General features: G+C 62.7%; 1 protein-coding gene across 5 annotated transcripts in view; it reads left to right on the top strand.

Moving 5' to 3' along the window:
- The window catches only part of KCNQ1 (potassium voltage-gated channel subfamily Q member 1), a 220,545-nt gene that overhangs the window by 97,290 nt on the left and 107,100 nt on the right, over positions 1-16,155 (top strand). For all 5 annotated transcript variants that reach the window (XM_060177273.1, XM_060177270.1, XM_060177269.1 and 2 more), the window contains one exon: positions 3,372-3,492. In XM_060177273.1, coding sequence (XP_060033256.1) covers positions 3,372-3,492 — 121 coding nt within the window. The remainder of the gene's footprint in view (positions 1-3,371; positions 3,493-16,155) is intronic.

Raw genomic sequence — 16,155 nt, 5'->3', positions numbered from 1 at the left:
ATTCATACAGATGTTTCTGACCACAGGATTCATTGTTACGTTTCTTTTCTGCACGGAGAAATGCACGGAGAAAAAGCCCCGCTCCCATTATCCATGTTCAGGTCCTTGTTTGTTTAACCCAAGAGTCAGTCCATGTAGCACCCTACGAGAAACAAACTTGCCAGTGGAGTTCTGTTACTGAGGGGCGTGTTTGCGTGTGTCCGCCCTGTCTAGTCAGAAGATGGGTTCCCAGAATGTATGAGCCAGGCATCTCTCTCTCTTCATCTCACAGAACTTACTCCTCACATGCTTTCTTGCCTTGGGTCCTCTGACAAGCTGGCTGATTTATTTTCCAGTTTGCATAGTTGTCCCTTTTATATATATATATATATATATGTGTGTGTGTGTGTGTGTGTGTGTGTGTGTGTGTGTGTGTTTTATTTATTTTAACCAGAGCACTACTCAGCTCTGGCTGATGGTAGTGCGGGGGACTGAACCTGGGACTTCAGAGCTTCAGGCAGGAGAGTCTTCTTGGCATGACCATGATGCTGTCTACCCCCGCCCTTTATTCATTTTATTTTATTTTATTTTATCTTTTAGTTTGCATTCAGTAAAATGCACTCTCGGAGACAGTCAGTCCTGTAGGTTTGACAAACACCTAGAGGCATGTGCCCGCCACCCCGACGACATCACAGAGCCCCACAGCTGAACGCCTCACTCGCGCCTTTTGAAGTCAGCCCCCCTCCCAGCTACCAGCAGCCGCCGCTCTGTTTGATGTTGCTGGAGCCCTGCCTTTTCCAGAATGTCATACAGGTGGAATCATCCAGAACGTAGACCACTGCCTAGGGCTTCCCTCACTGCTTCGCGAAATGCCGTTGCTGCAGAAGCCATTCTTTACTTCCGTGGATCGCTGGCATTTGGGGCACCATGGATAGAGCACGGCTTCTGGAGTTGCCTGGGGCACTTGCCAGGTTTGGGCCGTTGCGAGTGAAGTCGCTGCGCACACACGTGCTGGTCTTTGTGAACAGAAACTGGGAGGTGGCTGTCTGGGAGAGAGGCCACTGGGGGACGTTCCCTTGGGCCGCAGGGTCACTGGCTCCCCCCGCTGAGGTCCCTGCTTTGCCTGTGCACGGCCCCAGGTTCGAGTCAGGCACCTCGGCCCCGGAGGAAGCTTCAGTGTCTGTCCCTCTGTCTCTCTCTTTGTATCTGGAAAAAAAAAGTCAGCTTAGAGTAGCGGCACCCTGGTGACGCCAATCAGCCACTAAGCAGATCACCCCCCCCCCCAGACTCTTCTCCATGGCCGCGGCTCGTCGCAACCCCACCGCTACAGGTGTGACTGGCCGTCACTCTGCATTTCCCCCAGGTGTCTGGGTCCGTTAGGCTCGCTCTGGTGCTTTTCAGCTTTAGCCATGAATTAAGACTGCAGTGAAAGCTTGCTGTGGCTCAGTTTCCACTTTGTTAGCATTCTGTACTAAGTTGAGTCTCTCTTCTTGTGCTTATGGCAGATTCATTTCTCTCGGGGAAGAGAGAAGGGGAGAGGAGGGAGCACGACCAGAGCACTGCTCAGTGCTGGGGAAAGTGGCTAGGCCTCCGACCCCGGGCGGCTAAGGTCCCGGCACACACTGGCGCTCGGGCAGGCTGACTTAGCCCTGGGCATCTCTGTGCTGAGCTCTAGTCCCTTCTCTGTCCCGGGCTGTTAGCTACCTTGGCATGTCGCAAGATTTTTCCCTAGTCCGGAAACAAGTCCTTGAGCGGGCAGGTGAGGTGTGGTCCCGTCTCTGAGCCTGGGACTCCGGGGCTTGTCTCTTAACGGTATGGTCTGCTGAGTCAGTGCCTTGAATCTCGATAAACCCCCATTTGCCGACTATTCCTACAGCTAGAGCTCTTGGTGTCATGTTTGAAGACACATTGCCAGGTGCTCGAGCCTTACTGCAGATAGTTTCCAGCGTATGTGCTCCCCTAGCCGTTTCTGTGTGCTTTTCTGTTTAAACTTACCGGGAGCCACATCAGCCCTGCGTGCTCGACGCCTTAGAACCCAAGGCGCGCGTGCGCGCGCAGACTGTGCTGCGGAGAAGGTCGAGGGACGTCACCTGGTGGTGCGGAACTCCTTCCCGTGAGGTAGCGGATGTCGTCGAGAAACCGTAAAACACTTTCTAGAATGAAAAGGAGCCACAGGAGGAGCGGGGGTGGGGGTGGCACAGCCTGGTTGCGTGCACTTGTCACGGTGCACAAGGACCCAGGTTCAAACCTTCAGTCTCTGCCCGTAAGGGGGGAGCTTCGCAAGTGTTGAACCAGGGCTGCGGTGCCCCTCTCTCCCGCTGCACCTCCCCATTTGCTCTCGATCTCACTGTCTCTAGCCGCAATAAATATAATAAAATAAAAGCCACAATTCAGGTAAAAAGACCAAGAGAGACTGGAGCGCACCTCATACCACAAAGGGTTAATATCGCCAGTTCCTACAAAGATGTTGTGGAAACTGACAGGCAAAAATGAGCCAAGGACATGAACAGGCAGCTCCCCAAGAGGCATCCATCCAGTCAGTCCCCATTCAGGCCTGGCAGGCCCAGAGCAAGGGTGCCAACAGCCTGTCTGCCATGGGCGTGGGTGGGGAGCCAGCGCCCTCACGCTCCGCCGGTGGAGTCTGAATTGTCGCCAGTGGAGGAAACGGTTCGGCAGTGATGTGTTGACATGAGCGAGGAAGCGCTCCCTCACCTGCCCAGGGTCGACGGGGCGGACGGGTGGGGCTAAAGCTGACGGAGCCTGGGTGCCCATCAGGTGGGGCAGAGCCGAGCCAGGGGCGGGAAGGCCCGGAGCGCAGAGCGGCCGACTGGAACGAGCCTGATGGGAACGAACCATCAGTTCCCGTCAGGGGCGCAGAGAGCCAGTGTCACCCGGTGCCAGAGCCTGGGGCAGACTGCAGAGGGGCGGCCGGGACCTTGGGGAGGAGAGCCCTGCGAAGCTTCCGGGTGTCACTTGTTTCTTACAATGCGCACCGTCTCCACGTACTTACTGGGTTGTTTACTAAACACTCGAAGCACGGCAAAGGCGCAGTCTTAGCCATCACGGGGTGACCGGGGCCCGGCGCTCTCCGGCCTCCTGGGCGGTGGGTGTGGATGTGGCAGCAACGTGGCCTCGACGGGAGCCGGGCGAGCGAGTCGCTGCCTCTTGCCACCTGCGGCTTCCTGACCTGCATGTCACACGCGCGTTACCCTAAGCCACTGGCCTTCCAGGGCCGCCCTCACTCCTCAGGGGAGCGCACGGCCTCTGTCCTTTGTCTCGGCAGGCAGGCAGGCAGGCAGGCAGGCAGGCGCGGGGCTGGGTGGGCGAGGCGAGGCGGGGTGGGCGTCTGGGCCTCCTCACGGGCCTGACAGCGGCTGCCGCCCTCCCTGCAGGCAAGAAGAGCCCGGCGCTGCTGGAGGTGAGCGCGGCCCCCTTCCCGCGCAGCGGCAGCTTCGCCGAGGACCTGGACCTGGAGGGCGAGACGCTGCTGGCGCCCATCACCCACGTGTCGCAGTGAGTCACCTCCTCGTCCGTCCGTCCGGGGGCGCCGCCTCGGCCGGGCCAGGGCCGGGGCCCGTCCTCAGAAGCCTGGGCCGCGGGCACCGGGCGGAGCGCAGCCCCGCGGGTCTGTGAGCACGGCTCCTGGTCGCGGTCGCGGCCGCCGCCGCCGCCGAGGGTCTGGGGAGCCGGCTCCGCTTTCCCTCAGCCTCGAGACCGGCTCGGCACCCGGTGGGCGCTGTGCTGCCGCCCCCAGGGGCTCCCTCGGGTGGAGGGGACGGCCGGGTCCCACGCCTTCCACTCGGCCCTCCCTGAGGCGCACACCCGGGCCTGGCTGGGCTGTGAGTCCCCGCGGGGTGACTCGGTGGGCGCCGCCACAGCACCCGGCGGTCGTGGGCTCCGTCCTCTAGGGCGCTCGGGCCTCGGCGTCCTGACTCGCCTGTGGCGGCTGTGGCCGACTGCATCTTGGGGTGAAGCTGTGGGCTCTGCCTCGCTCACGGGGCAGCCGAGAACCAGGGCGCCAGGGCTGCCCTGCGTGGCACTGAGAGGCGGCCCGGCCAGGTCTCCGCTCGCAGGGGCGCAGGCCCCGGCTGCTGTGCGTTGCGCTCCCGCTCCGGGAAGCAGGCTCCCAGTCCTTGGGGCCCGCAGTGTCTTGGGCCACAAGGCGCCCGAGATGGAAAACACAGCTGGGGGGGGGGGGGCGTGGGGACCATGATCCGGACGTGGGTGGGCCCTGCCCCTGCCCCCTGCCCCCCTCAGAGGCCTGCCCCTCCAGGCTGCCCACACTGGGCAGAGTGCCGTACACAGGGCAGACCCTGGGCCGTCTCTCAGCCTGGAGAGCCATGGCTCCCACCGCCAAGGGGGGGTGCCCCTCAGGCGGGCGTCCCCAGGGTGGTGCGTTGGTCGTGGGGGCTCGCAGGCTCCCCAGGGAGCCCCAGCACAGAGGCAGACTCAGTGGGGCGCTGAGATCACAGAGTGGGTGCCCGGGGCCTGGCTGACTGAGCGGGGGTCTGCCCGCACTCCCCGCTGACGGGTACGCGTCCCTTGCGAGCAGCCCCCGGGCCCCGGGCCCCAGGCCCGCCCTGGGTGCAGTGGGGGACGGGGATGGGCTCGGAGGTCTCGGGGTGGGGGGCAGACTGGGTGGGAGAGTTTCTGAAACACGGTCCCATTTCCCGCCAGCAGTTTCCTGACGCTGAGTGTATCCCCGAGCTGGGCTAGTTCCAGGATCCCAATTCAAAGCATAAATACACATTTTGTTTCCATCTCCAGCTCTCCCCACCCGGAGGGCCCCAGGGAGGTGAGGTCACCGCAGCCTTGATTACGGGAAGGTCCCTGGGGCCAGCTCGCCCTGTCCCGGGCCTGCCATGAGCAGAGGCAGAGGAGGGAGGGGCTCCACCTGAGGGGCTCCACCGCCGGCCGGCAGCCAGGCCCCAATGCCCCGCGTAGCCAGGCCTTTGGGCGGTGGGCGGCGTGTCCTTGGGGCAGTTATCTGAGCCCAACTGGGAGCCCCCGGCTGCACGTGTGCCCAGCCGGAAGCCATCTTGGGGTCCCTGTGGGGTAGGCGGGCACTCTACCGGGCGGGCAAGTGTGCGGGCAGCAGGAGAGGCCCGCCCACAGCCCTCCCGCCAAGTCACCAAGGGGGGGCGGCCACACTGGGGGGGGAGTGTCCTCGCCTGAGATTCTGGTCACTTGCCTGCGACCATCACACTCCTTCCACACGTCTCTCCCGGCCGCGTGCGTTCGGTTCCGTGGACCAGGGAGGGGCGCGTCTTGATGGGGCTTCGGGGCCGGGGGACACTGAGAGGACCCGTGCGGCGCACTAGGCCCGCTGGGAAAGGACGAGGGCTGCTGGGCAGCCAGTTCTTCTTCTTCTAGCGTTGGCCCTTCTGCCGTAGCCAGGCAACAGCGTCAGGTTGAGCCTGATGTAAAGTTTCGAGACCTCCTTTGAATCTGGAGAGGTGGCAGTCGTTGACTATGTGGGTCATAGTCTGTCTGGAGCCGCAGGGGCAGTTCGGGTCGTCTCTGGCTCCCCAGCGATGGAACATAGCGGCGCACCGGCCATGGCCTGTTCGATAGCGATTGAGGAGGGCCCGATCATAACATGCTAGGTCAAAGCCGGGTGGACGCTCGCAGGGGTCTGTGATGAGGTGTTTGTTCTTGACCTCAGCTGACTGCCAGCTCTGTTTCCAAGAGTCTGGAACAGAGAAGTTCAGTGTAGGCGTAGGGGACCAGATTGGGTGACGAGACGTCAAGCGTTGGACAGGGTGGGCGAAGATCTCCGCGTATATTGGCAGGTCCGGTCGAGCGTAGACGTGGGAAATGAACTTAGATGATGCCGCATCCCGACAAATATCTGGCGGGGCGATGTTGCTAAGAACTGGCAGCCATGGAACCGGGGTGGAACGGATGGTTCCAGAAATGATCCTCATGGAGGAATATAATTTGGAATCGACCAAGTGGACATGGGGGCTACGGAACCATACTGGGGCACAGTATTCTGCAGTGGAATAGCATAATGCCAGAGATGATGATCGCAGTGTGGCAGCGCTCGTGCCCCATGAGGAGCTGGCCAATCTTGCAATGATGTGATTCCTCGCACCCACCTTTGCTGCAGTTTTTATGAGATGTTCGTGAAATGACAGGGTGCGATCGAGAGTAACGCCAAGACAGACTGGCTGGGCTTCATGCCGGATTCTCGTATCGCCAAGCTGCACATTAAGCTCACGCGAGGCCGAGGCATGGTGTCGATGGAAAACAGATGATACTGTGAGGACAGCCTCATAGCCGGCAGAGGGCTGCAGTCGTGCAGGTGCCCTGTGAGCTCTGGGCCCCAGCAGCCGCGCTCCGTGCTGACTCGGGCTGAGCGAGGAGCACCCCACTCCGCGCGCCCGGCCTCAGAGCCCTTGTGTGTTCCCTGGACCTCAGCTCACCCCCGCAGGCCGTGGTACCTGGCCACTCGGGTGTTTAAGGTCCCAGGACCCGGGCCAGAAGGGGCTAAGACAACCGGACAGACAGCCATGTGTGGACAGTCACAGACGGTGTCTTAGCAGGTCAGCGCCAGCTCCGTGAACTTCCATGTCCTGAGGCTGGGGGTCTGGGGCTCAGACACTCAGCCTGACGGAGGAGGGAGCGTCCTGCCTGTGGACAGGGGTCTCTGATGCGGGCACACTCACACCCCCACTAGGGGCCAAGGCTGGGCAGCGATGGCACTTCCTCCCGTGACCTCACACCGCAAAGCACGCCGAACCCGTCAAGGAGGCCGCCCTCGGGTGGGCGCCTGGACTTGAGGGGCCCCCTCGGTGGTTACCGGCCGTTTGGGCCGGGGGTGCAGGCCCCCTCATTTGTACTGACTGGCCGGCTTCCCCACTGGTGGGGAGAGATGTGTGGAGGCTGCTCTGCTGGGGCCACCCAGCGTGGGCGGGAAGGGCAGGAATGCGGCTGAAACTGAGGCGGGCGCGGCTGTGGGGACAGCAGCCAGCGGTGGGTTTTCCGCGGGGCCCAGAGAGGCCCCTTCGCTCGGCCCCTGCACGCACACTGGGACCTTTCTTCAATGCGGCCGTGGCGCTGGAGGCCAAGGACACCTCAGGAAATCTGGATTCCATTCGGTCTTGGCAGAGAGCGGCTTCCTGCCTGGGGAGGGTGTGCGGGTGCGTGTGTGCGTGCGTGCGTGCGTGCGGGCAGCCACAGGGCTGGCGGGGGGGGGGGGGGGGGGGACGGGGCCGTGTGGGCAAGGGGCGTCTGGTGACACGTGTGGGCTGCCCTGGTGACTGCTGCCACTGGCAGTGAAGGCGCCTGTGGGGCCCGTGGCGGCAGTCAGACAAGTACCTGCCCTGAGGGGCAGCAGAGTGAGAGGAGGCGGCGGTGCTGTCTTCGCTGAGGGCAGACACGCCTGTGCGTCTCAAGGCCGGCTATTTCACAGAGGAATTCCGAAAGGCAGCTGAACCCTGCGCCAGCGCCCTCCCCCCCAACTCCTTTCTTCGAGTCCCCCCGCCCCGGCCTGCTGCCAGACGGGCTCCTGGAAGCCCTCTCCAGCGCTGGCCCTTGGGAAGCTGTCCCCCTGATGGCCGTAAACGCAGAGCCTCCCTGGGCACCTTGGCTGCAGACTCTGAAAAGTCCTTTGTGTGAGCCCCAGCTGCAGTTTCCAGGCCCGCTCGGGCTGACGGAGGGCTGTCTGCTCCCTCCCCGCCTCGCCTCTGCCAGCGGCGCGGCCGGGCTGCCCTGCACCCAGGTGGGGGGGCGGCACCGCCGAGCAGGGACCCCGGGGTGGCCGCCAGTCTTACTGTCGCGTTGTCGCGGCTCTTCTCACCGGGAGGGCGGCGCCCCTCCTAGATGGAGTGCCGGGGCCCAGCCGGCCCGTCCCCGAGGTGAGGGTCACTCACCCCTGCCCAAAGCCCAACTCTGTCAACACCGAGCAGGGGCTATTATCAAATGGGGTCTACGTGTACTTGGGGTCTTTTTATTAGTGCCACTCGGGCCACGTTTTCAGGGGGAGAGAGGGGAGAGAGGAGGAAAGGTACCAGAGCACTGATGGTGGAGGCAGGCCTCAAACCCGGGAACCCGGGCGGCCCACACCCTCAGGGGGGCTGGGCGCGCTACTGCAATTTAGAGGCGAGTTCCAGGGCGTGGAGACCAGTGCGGACATCAGGCAAATCTGTGGGCAGTGTGCGGCCGGCATCACCGTGTTTACCAGGGTCCAGGCGGCCTGAGAGGGGGGGAGAGCGGCACAGACCCGCAGGCCGCTGCCGCCTGCTCTGTAGCGACCAGCCGTGGAACGGCCACTTCCTGGGAGACTGGTTGGTCCCAGAGTCTCTCACTCCCGCTCTGCCTCTCCTGGTCAAAACCCTCTTTGTGCCAGAGCAGCTCGGGCCCCAGGTCCCCGTCTCCCACCAGCGCCCACCGCACGCCGCCCCGGCCCCTGGCCCCGACGTCCAGGCGTGGAGCTGACAGTGGTGCCAGAGGCGGCTTCACACATACGGTCAGACAAGTTCCGAGGAGGAAGGGGCCCGGCAGAAGCACGGTCTGCCCCAGCCCCGGCCCCGCTCCGCACCTACACGCCTCCTTGCCCCCGAGGCGCTTGGCCTGCCCTTCTCGGGGTGGCACACGGCAGTACCCAGCGCTCTCCGAGCGGCCCAGGTACACGGCACGTTCCTGGCAGGTGCGGGGCTCTGCCGGCACCCAGGGCTGTCCGCGCGCGTGCGTGCCCGCTGCGTCTCTGGCTTCCAACAGCCTCTGCTCTCGGCCCCTGGGGCTGGTTTTCCCCAGATGGCACAGCGCTCACGTTGGCACCAGTCTCCTGGCACCGGCTCTGTTTCTGGTGAATGTGGAGCCCCCTGGCCACTGCAGCGAGGCGAGTATGCCATGGGGCGAGAGGACCGCGAGGCAGCTTAGGGACGGTCAGCTCCGCGCCCACCAGCGGGACCCGGGCAGGGCCCTGCGCGTGTCTAAGGGCGACGGTGACCGACGGCTCCACACAGCGGCCCCGGGAGACACGCTGGGTGGGACAGCAAGTAGCCCCAAGGCATTCAGTGACAGTGGAAGCCGGGCCGCTGGGAGCCCTCTCGGCCTTGGTAAGCACAGAGCCTGTGTGTTCTGGAAGCGGATCTTATTAAGGCGTCCGGTGCGTCTCTGCTGACAGCTGCAGCGCTGCCTATTGTGCGGCGTCTGGAAAAGGCCCCTGCTGATGGCCGTCAGCCCCTCGGGCAGTCACCGGTGAGCCGCCAGGCACCCCTCCCCTGCACACCCGCTGCTCCTCCCCCTGCTCGCTGCGGGTGCGGCCCCTTTCTCAGCTGCCCCACAGCAAACACGACACGAAGACCCGCCAACCTCAAGATGTGAGACGGCGGTCAGTCAGGGAGAGTGACGTGGAAGCCTCTAGCGAACCAGACAGGCAGAGGCAAGCTGCCTCATCAACTGAAGGGGAAAGCGAGCGGGCTCCGTGCTTAGGTCGGCGTTTCAAAGGTGAGCAGATGAAGGGCGCACGGTGCCAGTCGAGTTCTCTCGCCCACAAGCTACTTCCTCTTCTTCTCCTTCTCCTTCTCCTTCTCCTTCTCCTTCTAGCGTTTGCCCTTCTTCCGTAGCCAGTCAACAGCGTCAGGTTGAGCCTGATGTCAAGTTTCGAGACCTCCTTTGAATCTGGAGAGGTGGCAGTCGTTGACTCTGTGGGTCATAGTCTGTCTGGAGCCGCAGGGGCAGTTCGGGTCGTCTCTGGCTCCCCAGCGATGGAACATAGCGGCACACCGGCCATGGCCTGTTCGATAGCGATGGAGGAGGGCCCGGTCATAACGTGCTAGGTCAAAGCCGGGTGGACGCTCGCAGGGGTCTGTGACAAGCTGACTGTTTCTCTGGGACAGCACCGCCCACGCCGACTGCGAAGTGCAAGGTCCATGTGGCACAGGCTCAACTCTGTTTTTCCTACGTGACGGTTATTAGCAGCTGTAAGGACTGGCTGACTATGTGTAGGATGATCCTGTCTTCATAGCTGTCGTCGGCATTCAAGGTGACAGCACACCCAGCTGTTTTGGCACCCACGGTCGCCATCCTGTGTGGGTTCACCAGAAAAGCCTTCCTCACGCTCCCACCTGCAGCAGAATCAGTGCAATCGTACATTCTGCCAGGGGATGCCGAGCAAAGCCGTAGCTGTCACGGCTTGGTTAAGAAAGCCACACAGGTGTGCCCCTGCCGCCACCACGTCACTGATTTGATAAACTAGAAGCGATGCTGGAGGACTCACCTCCTCCCTCTGGGTGTACTTTAAAGAAGTGCTTATCTTCTGGCAGGGAGACTCATGCCCACTCTGGCCGGGCCGGTGCCAGGGACTGAACGTGGGGTTTCAGGAATGATAGTCCTGGAGTCTGTCCGCTCAAGCTTCCTCCCCAGTCACCATTTCTTTCATTCTAAGTGATATATCATACATCTTTTCAAATAATCAAAAGCACCTTTTCTTGGTGAACAATTTCACTGTGGCTTTTGAATTTTTATGATGCATCTTACTGACTGAGAGACTCTATCATGGGTGTTAGAAGCGCCTTCTCCCAGGTCTTCCTTGCTGGTTTTCTGTAGATCCGACTGAAATTCTGACACACCCGCTTTGGAAATCTTCTGAGACTTAGGATTTTTATCTGAAATAACTTCATTCTAAGATTGTTTTCCTAAAGTCTTTGATTCCGATTTGCCGTTTAGAGCGTGGTTCATCTGGATTCGGGCAGAAAGTCCCTTTCAGCAGTGGTCCCAACCCGATCTGAGAGTCACCGTCTGCTCTCTGCTGATTAAGATCGCTCCCGTTACCATATTTCAGTCACAGTCCATGTATCCATTTCTCGGCTCTCTGGAAGGCTTTGGGCCTGACAGTGGCTCAATGGGCTATCTGACCTAGAACTTGACAGCTTGCCTGTCAGTACTGCAGGGTCGCCCTGGGCTATCTGACCTAGAACCTGACAGCTTGCCTGTCAGTACTGCAGGGTCGCCCTGGGCTATCTGACCTAGAACCTGACAGCTTGCCTGTCAGTACTGCAGGGTCGCCCTGGGCTATCTGACCTAGAACCTGACAGCTTGCCTGTCAGTACTGCAGGGTCGCCCGTATCTGACCTAGAACTTGACAGCTTACCTGTCAGTACTGCAGGGCCGCCCTCAGGCCTACTACTGAAGAGCTGGCGAGGCTGCGTTTCACACAGTGCAGCAGTCAAACAGGGCAGCAAGGCGCGTCCTCAGAGCAAAACACTCTCCAGACGGAGACCACGGCATAAGGGCCTTTACCCAGGGGCCCACACGCTGCTTCTCAACCATCGCTTTTCATAGATCTTAGGCATTCCTGGTTCATGGCTGGGTGTGTTTAGGACTGTTGACTTCTTTTTTGAACTTGGGGCTCAGAGTTTCTTGTTTTGAGACCACTGCAGAGTCATGTTCACGAGACGTAACGCAGAGAGCCTGTGCGTCCTCTACCCAGTTCCCCGGTTCGCCCTAGACTGTCGCATGCTGCCCCAACAAGAGGCACTGTCCCGCTCGCTCGCCCACCTTGTCGCAAACAGCAAGATTTCCTTCTTGTGAAAAAAATCAGTGTGCAGTTCTACTTGCGGAAAGGTGTGCACAATTCCTAATCTTTTATGAGCAGAGGAAAGGGGGATCAGATGAGCCTCTATCAGCGGTGGGCAGGGCCGAGAGCTGCCCATTCCCGCCTGGAGCCCCTCAGCCCGGCGTCACTTCTCCGTGTCTTCCTGTCTTCCCGCAGCTTAGCCGGTCCTCCGGCCTGTGTGGGAGACAGCTGGAGAGCGGGAACAGGAGCTAGGCCGTGTGTTCTGGAGGAGGCACAGCTCACCTCCGTGGTCTCGGTCCTGGGCCCCGGCAGTGGGTAGTGAGCCCACCCAGAACCCCCTCTGGGTACAGACTCGCCAGCCCAGGGAGCCAGGTGCCCACCTCTGACAGCCGTGGATGCTTCTGGCCGTGGGCCCTTCCCCGCTCCGCACGCACAGACCTTGAGCTCAGAGGGAGAGGCAGCTCTGAGCTGAGCTGTGGGCATCCGCGGGGCCGGCTCGGAGGTATCCAGGCTCTCGGAGGTGAGAGAGAGGAAAGACTGAGTGCCGTGCACGGGAAGCAGGCCGAAGGGTGCAGGAGACAGGAGCGAGTCCAGGTCCCAGGGGGCACAAGAGGGACACGGTGGAGCAGTGTGTGGTCTCCCAGAGTTGTGAGGGGGCTGCCGCCACCACGCGGGCAGTGAGAACGCTCCTGGGTCCGCTACACACACCTCTGAAAGCTCGCACCGCCCCGCGTCAGGGCCTGGGCTAAGTACTTCAGGAGCACCGGCTCGGCTCACTATCCTCAAGCCCCACTTCTCACTTCTGTTTCCTATGTCGCCAGCTTGAGGCCTGAGAGGCTCAGTCCAGGGGCCCCGGGGTCAGAGCCTAGTGGCCCTGAGGAGGGAATATGTGGGGGTCACCATCATTTTGTGCAGAGCTTCTCGGTAACGGTTTAACGCGAGCCCAGGGCTGCTCTGCCCCTCCCCTCCCCTTCCCAGGCCAGGGCCAGCTATCCCGTGCATCGTAAACCTCAGGCTGGGTCACTGAGAGCCCTCCCTCCCCCGTTCTTAATGTGTAACTGTGTGTTTGTTGGTGGTAAGGGGTTTACGGGCTGTCTGGCGCAGTCGCGCAAGGTCAGCGAGGCAGGAGCAGGCCTCTTCCCTCCAGTGTTATCTGCAGCGCTTAATCCTCACGGAGCCCAGCATGACCCTCTGTGAATGTTTGATGGAGAAGTGAATGAAAAGCAAGATAGGAGCCCAGGCCGGCCAGGGCCAGGGCCCTACCCGTGAAGACTCGATGGGGACCCAGTGAGCCGTGGTGGATGCCGGGTAGCTTAGGCCCGAGCTGTCCCGGGACACATTCACCCGTCTCCTCCAGCATGTGTGTCCCCACTCACTTTCCATGGCAGCTGGGGTCCGGAGTCTACAGGACCTCTGCTCGCAATCTCTCCCTCTGGGGGCCCATCTTACGACCACGGCTCGAGAAATGAAAGGAAGCCAATGCAGTGACTCTGATGGTCCTCCCGGGGCTTGTGAGGAAGCCACACCAAGCGCCGAGCCTGGGGGAGGTGGGTGCCCACGGAGCCCGTGCCTTCCTCACCTCACGTCTACCCCCGCCCAAGCGGGCAGGCGGCCCCTGCTTCCTGGAGTCAGGTCTCCTGTCACGGGGAGCTGGAGGCCCCCAGGGCTTCTTTCTCAGGACAGAGCTCAGCAGCTCAGGGCACGTCAGCATCGGCGACAGGGGCAGCCGGCGGGAGGTTCCAACAGGGCTGTGCACGGTGGGCGTGAGAGCTGGCGGGGAGGAACCAGGCGAGGCCCCACACCCCCTGCAGCCTGGCGGCCTGAGCCTGGGCAGTGGTGTCGTAGCGTGGTGACTTTCTGTGCCGGGAGAGAGTTGGGATGCCAGCTGAGCCCCTCGCAGAAGGTCTCCCTCAGACTCGGGCTCGGTTCAGAGTGAACACTGAACTGCTGAGGACCGGTACAGCACCCGAACATGGCTCCTCTGACACTTCCGGTCCACCTGGCCCTCCCTCTCTGCCGCCTCGGGCCTCCCCAGCACTTGTAGCTTGCATTTGTGTGTGGATTTATGGATTTCTTCGAGGTGGAGAAGGCGAGGGCAGCAGAGCACGGCTCTGGCATTTGCAATGTCAGGGACTGATCTCGGATCTCACATTTGAGAATCCAAAGCTCCCGGGCCAGCACTTGGAGCTGGAGGGGTGGGGGCCCAGCTGGGCGTGGGACCTCCTCCTCTCCCCAGCTCGAGCCCCGGGCCTCTGGGGCTAGCCACTCGGCCCGGCACCCCTAGATGGCAGCCCCCGCGAGCTTTGTTCAGTTCCTCAGCCTGGCCCCACGCTCGCACTGCCGCCTCTCTCGTCCAAATCATAAACACAAAAGCAACAAAAGAGCCCCAGAAGATGTCCAAAGATACACGCTTCACATGTTTTTCCTCCTCAGACAAAACCTGATGACTGCCTTTTGTTTCTCCCCATATAGAAGCATTTCCCTGGCAACCCGGCCTGTCCTTAGTCGGCACCGGCCCAGTCCTTCCCTTTCTCAGACATTGTTTGGAGAAATAACTCATTAGCCGGCCCAGGGCCTCGGGAGCCCCTTCACACCGGCTCTCAGAGCACATCCCCCTCGAGAATGGGGCGCGCCACCGGCCTGGGGAGACAAGTGCCTCTGGGGACTTGATCAGGCCCCGTGGTGAACAGCAGCTGTCTGCTCACGACTGTGCCCGGCCTGTGACTGGACGGGCCCGACAAAGGCGCCGGTGTGCCCGTAGCCCCCGTCTGTCCTGGCCTCTCAGAGGCGCCGCCGGGTGTGGTGCGGGAGCCAGCGAGCTCCCCCGGTCCCAGAGCGCAGGAGCGGTCCCTTCCACGCGGAGCGAGCCGGCCGCCCACCCACAAGTAGACTGTGTCCAGAACTTTCTAGCCGAGGCGCCTCCCTCTCTGCAGAGGCTCTACCTGTCCTGTTCCACAGCGAGAGACTCAGGAAGGGGCCTCGCGGCTAGGTCTGTGGGAGACCAGGAAGGGGCCCCGCGCCCCGCGCCCCGCCTGGCGGCTGTGGTTGCAGCTCGAGGACTGTTTCCCCTGGACCAGGCTCCCCAGACAGCGCGCGAGAGAGGCGCTCCGGGCAGAGCCCTTCCCCGGAGCAGGAAGCAGGAAGCAGGCCTGTCTTCCCGCCCCGCAGCGTGGCGTGGCAGCCTGCGTTCGTAGCACCGGCCAGGGTGGCAGCGGCGTCCCGCTCCAGCCCACACTCCCCGGCCCTGCTTCACCCGCTCTCGTTTCCTGGATTCGGCTGCGTGCGCCTCCGGGATGGCCTGTGAGACGGAGACTGGAGGGAGGGAGGCAGGGAGGCAGGGAGACTCTGCCTCTTGTTACAGCAGATGGTCGGGGCTGCCCCCTCCACGGGAAGGCCTCCGAGGGCATCCCCACGCCACACACACAGGCAGGCCCCGGCCCGGCCCGGCCCGGCCCGGCCCGGCCCGGCCCCGCGCTAGCAGAGTGAAAGCTTGCCAACAGCGCTGGGTGTGAGGCCAAGCTCCTGGCCTGCAAACGCGGGCTAGACCTGGGACGGCCCGGCCCAGAGCGCCTCTGGGAACCCAGGCTGAGGACCGCTCTGTGCTCAGTCCTCTCAGACACAGCGAGCGCGGTCCTGGGTCTGCCTCCCCTTCTGACCCGACAAGGAGGTACGAGGGGGAGGGAGGGACAGCTTCCTCTCTCCATTCTTCTCGGGGCTCTCCCTCAAAGAAGCAGTGGCCTCCTCCCGCGCTGCCCAGCCAGGTCCCGCGTGTGGACCGTTCTGCTACACCTGCTCAAGGAACCAGCAGGCTCGGGAGAAACGGAGGCCGCAGAGACCACACTCCTGGGCCAGCCCGCCCCCTCCAGCCTGCCCCGGGGGGCTCCAGCCCGGTCCGGCTTCCGTGGAGCCCCAGTGCTGGGGCCCGGGCGTCCGGGTGGGAAATGTGGTGGATGGGAACCCCCCAGCAGGTGGGCGCAGGCCGAGTGGCAACACTCCGGGCCCCGGGGCGCGGGAGGCCCGCGGTCCACTGCTCCCTCGCCCTCTGATGTCTCCCGCGTGGAGGGCGGGCGGGCCAGCGCGCTTCTAGGCGGGGCACACATGTGCTCACCTGGCCGAGACGAGGGGTCTACGCTTCCGGGCCGGGGTACGCTGGGGTCAGCCGGGCAACCCGGCAGGATGGGGAAAAACAGCCCCCTCAAAGCTCCAGAAGGAGAGGGACGCGATGGGAGGCGGGCTGGGGGCCTCAGAGCGGCAGCCCACTCAGGGCTCTTCTGCTCCCAGGAGGCTGGCCCGTCCCAGCTCTCTCGTCTGTGAGGAAGTGCCCAGGCTCTAGGGGTAACAGGCCCACGGCACTCCCTCCCAACAGCCTTGACGGCAGGCCAGTTCGGTGAGGAGTCCCCCTCACCCCCGCACCTGGGAGCTTCTACGAGCAGCCTAGCGTCACGACTCCCAGGAGGGCACAGCAGGAGTAGGGTGGTCAGGCCTTTGCGACCCCAGGAGAGAGGCCATGAGATGCAGGTGACTGAGCCCCCCGCACCCCCCACCCCACCCCAACGGCCCCGGCTGCCAGCTTTGGCGCACTGGGGCAGGCACCGGTGCCGAGGTCAGCCTTTGCAAGACCTTCCCCCACCTGACCCTGGGCCTGCCCC

The sequence above is a fragment of the Erinaceus europaeus genome, chromosome 17 (genome assembly GCF_950295315.1).
Source record: "Erinaceus europaeus chromosome 17, mEriEur2.1, whole genome shotgun sequence".
Taxonomy (NCBI): domain Eukaryota; kingdom Metazoa; phylum Chordata; class Mammalia; order Eulipotyphla; family Erinaceidae; genus Erinaceus; species Erinaceus europaeus.
This window is presented reverse-complemented; position numbering and strand designations above follow the sequence as displayed.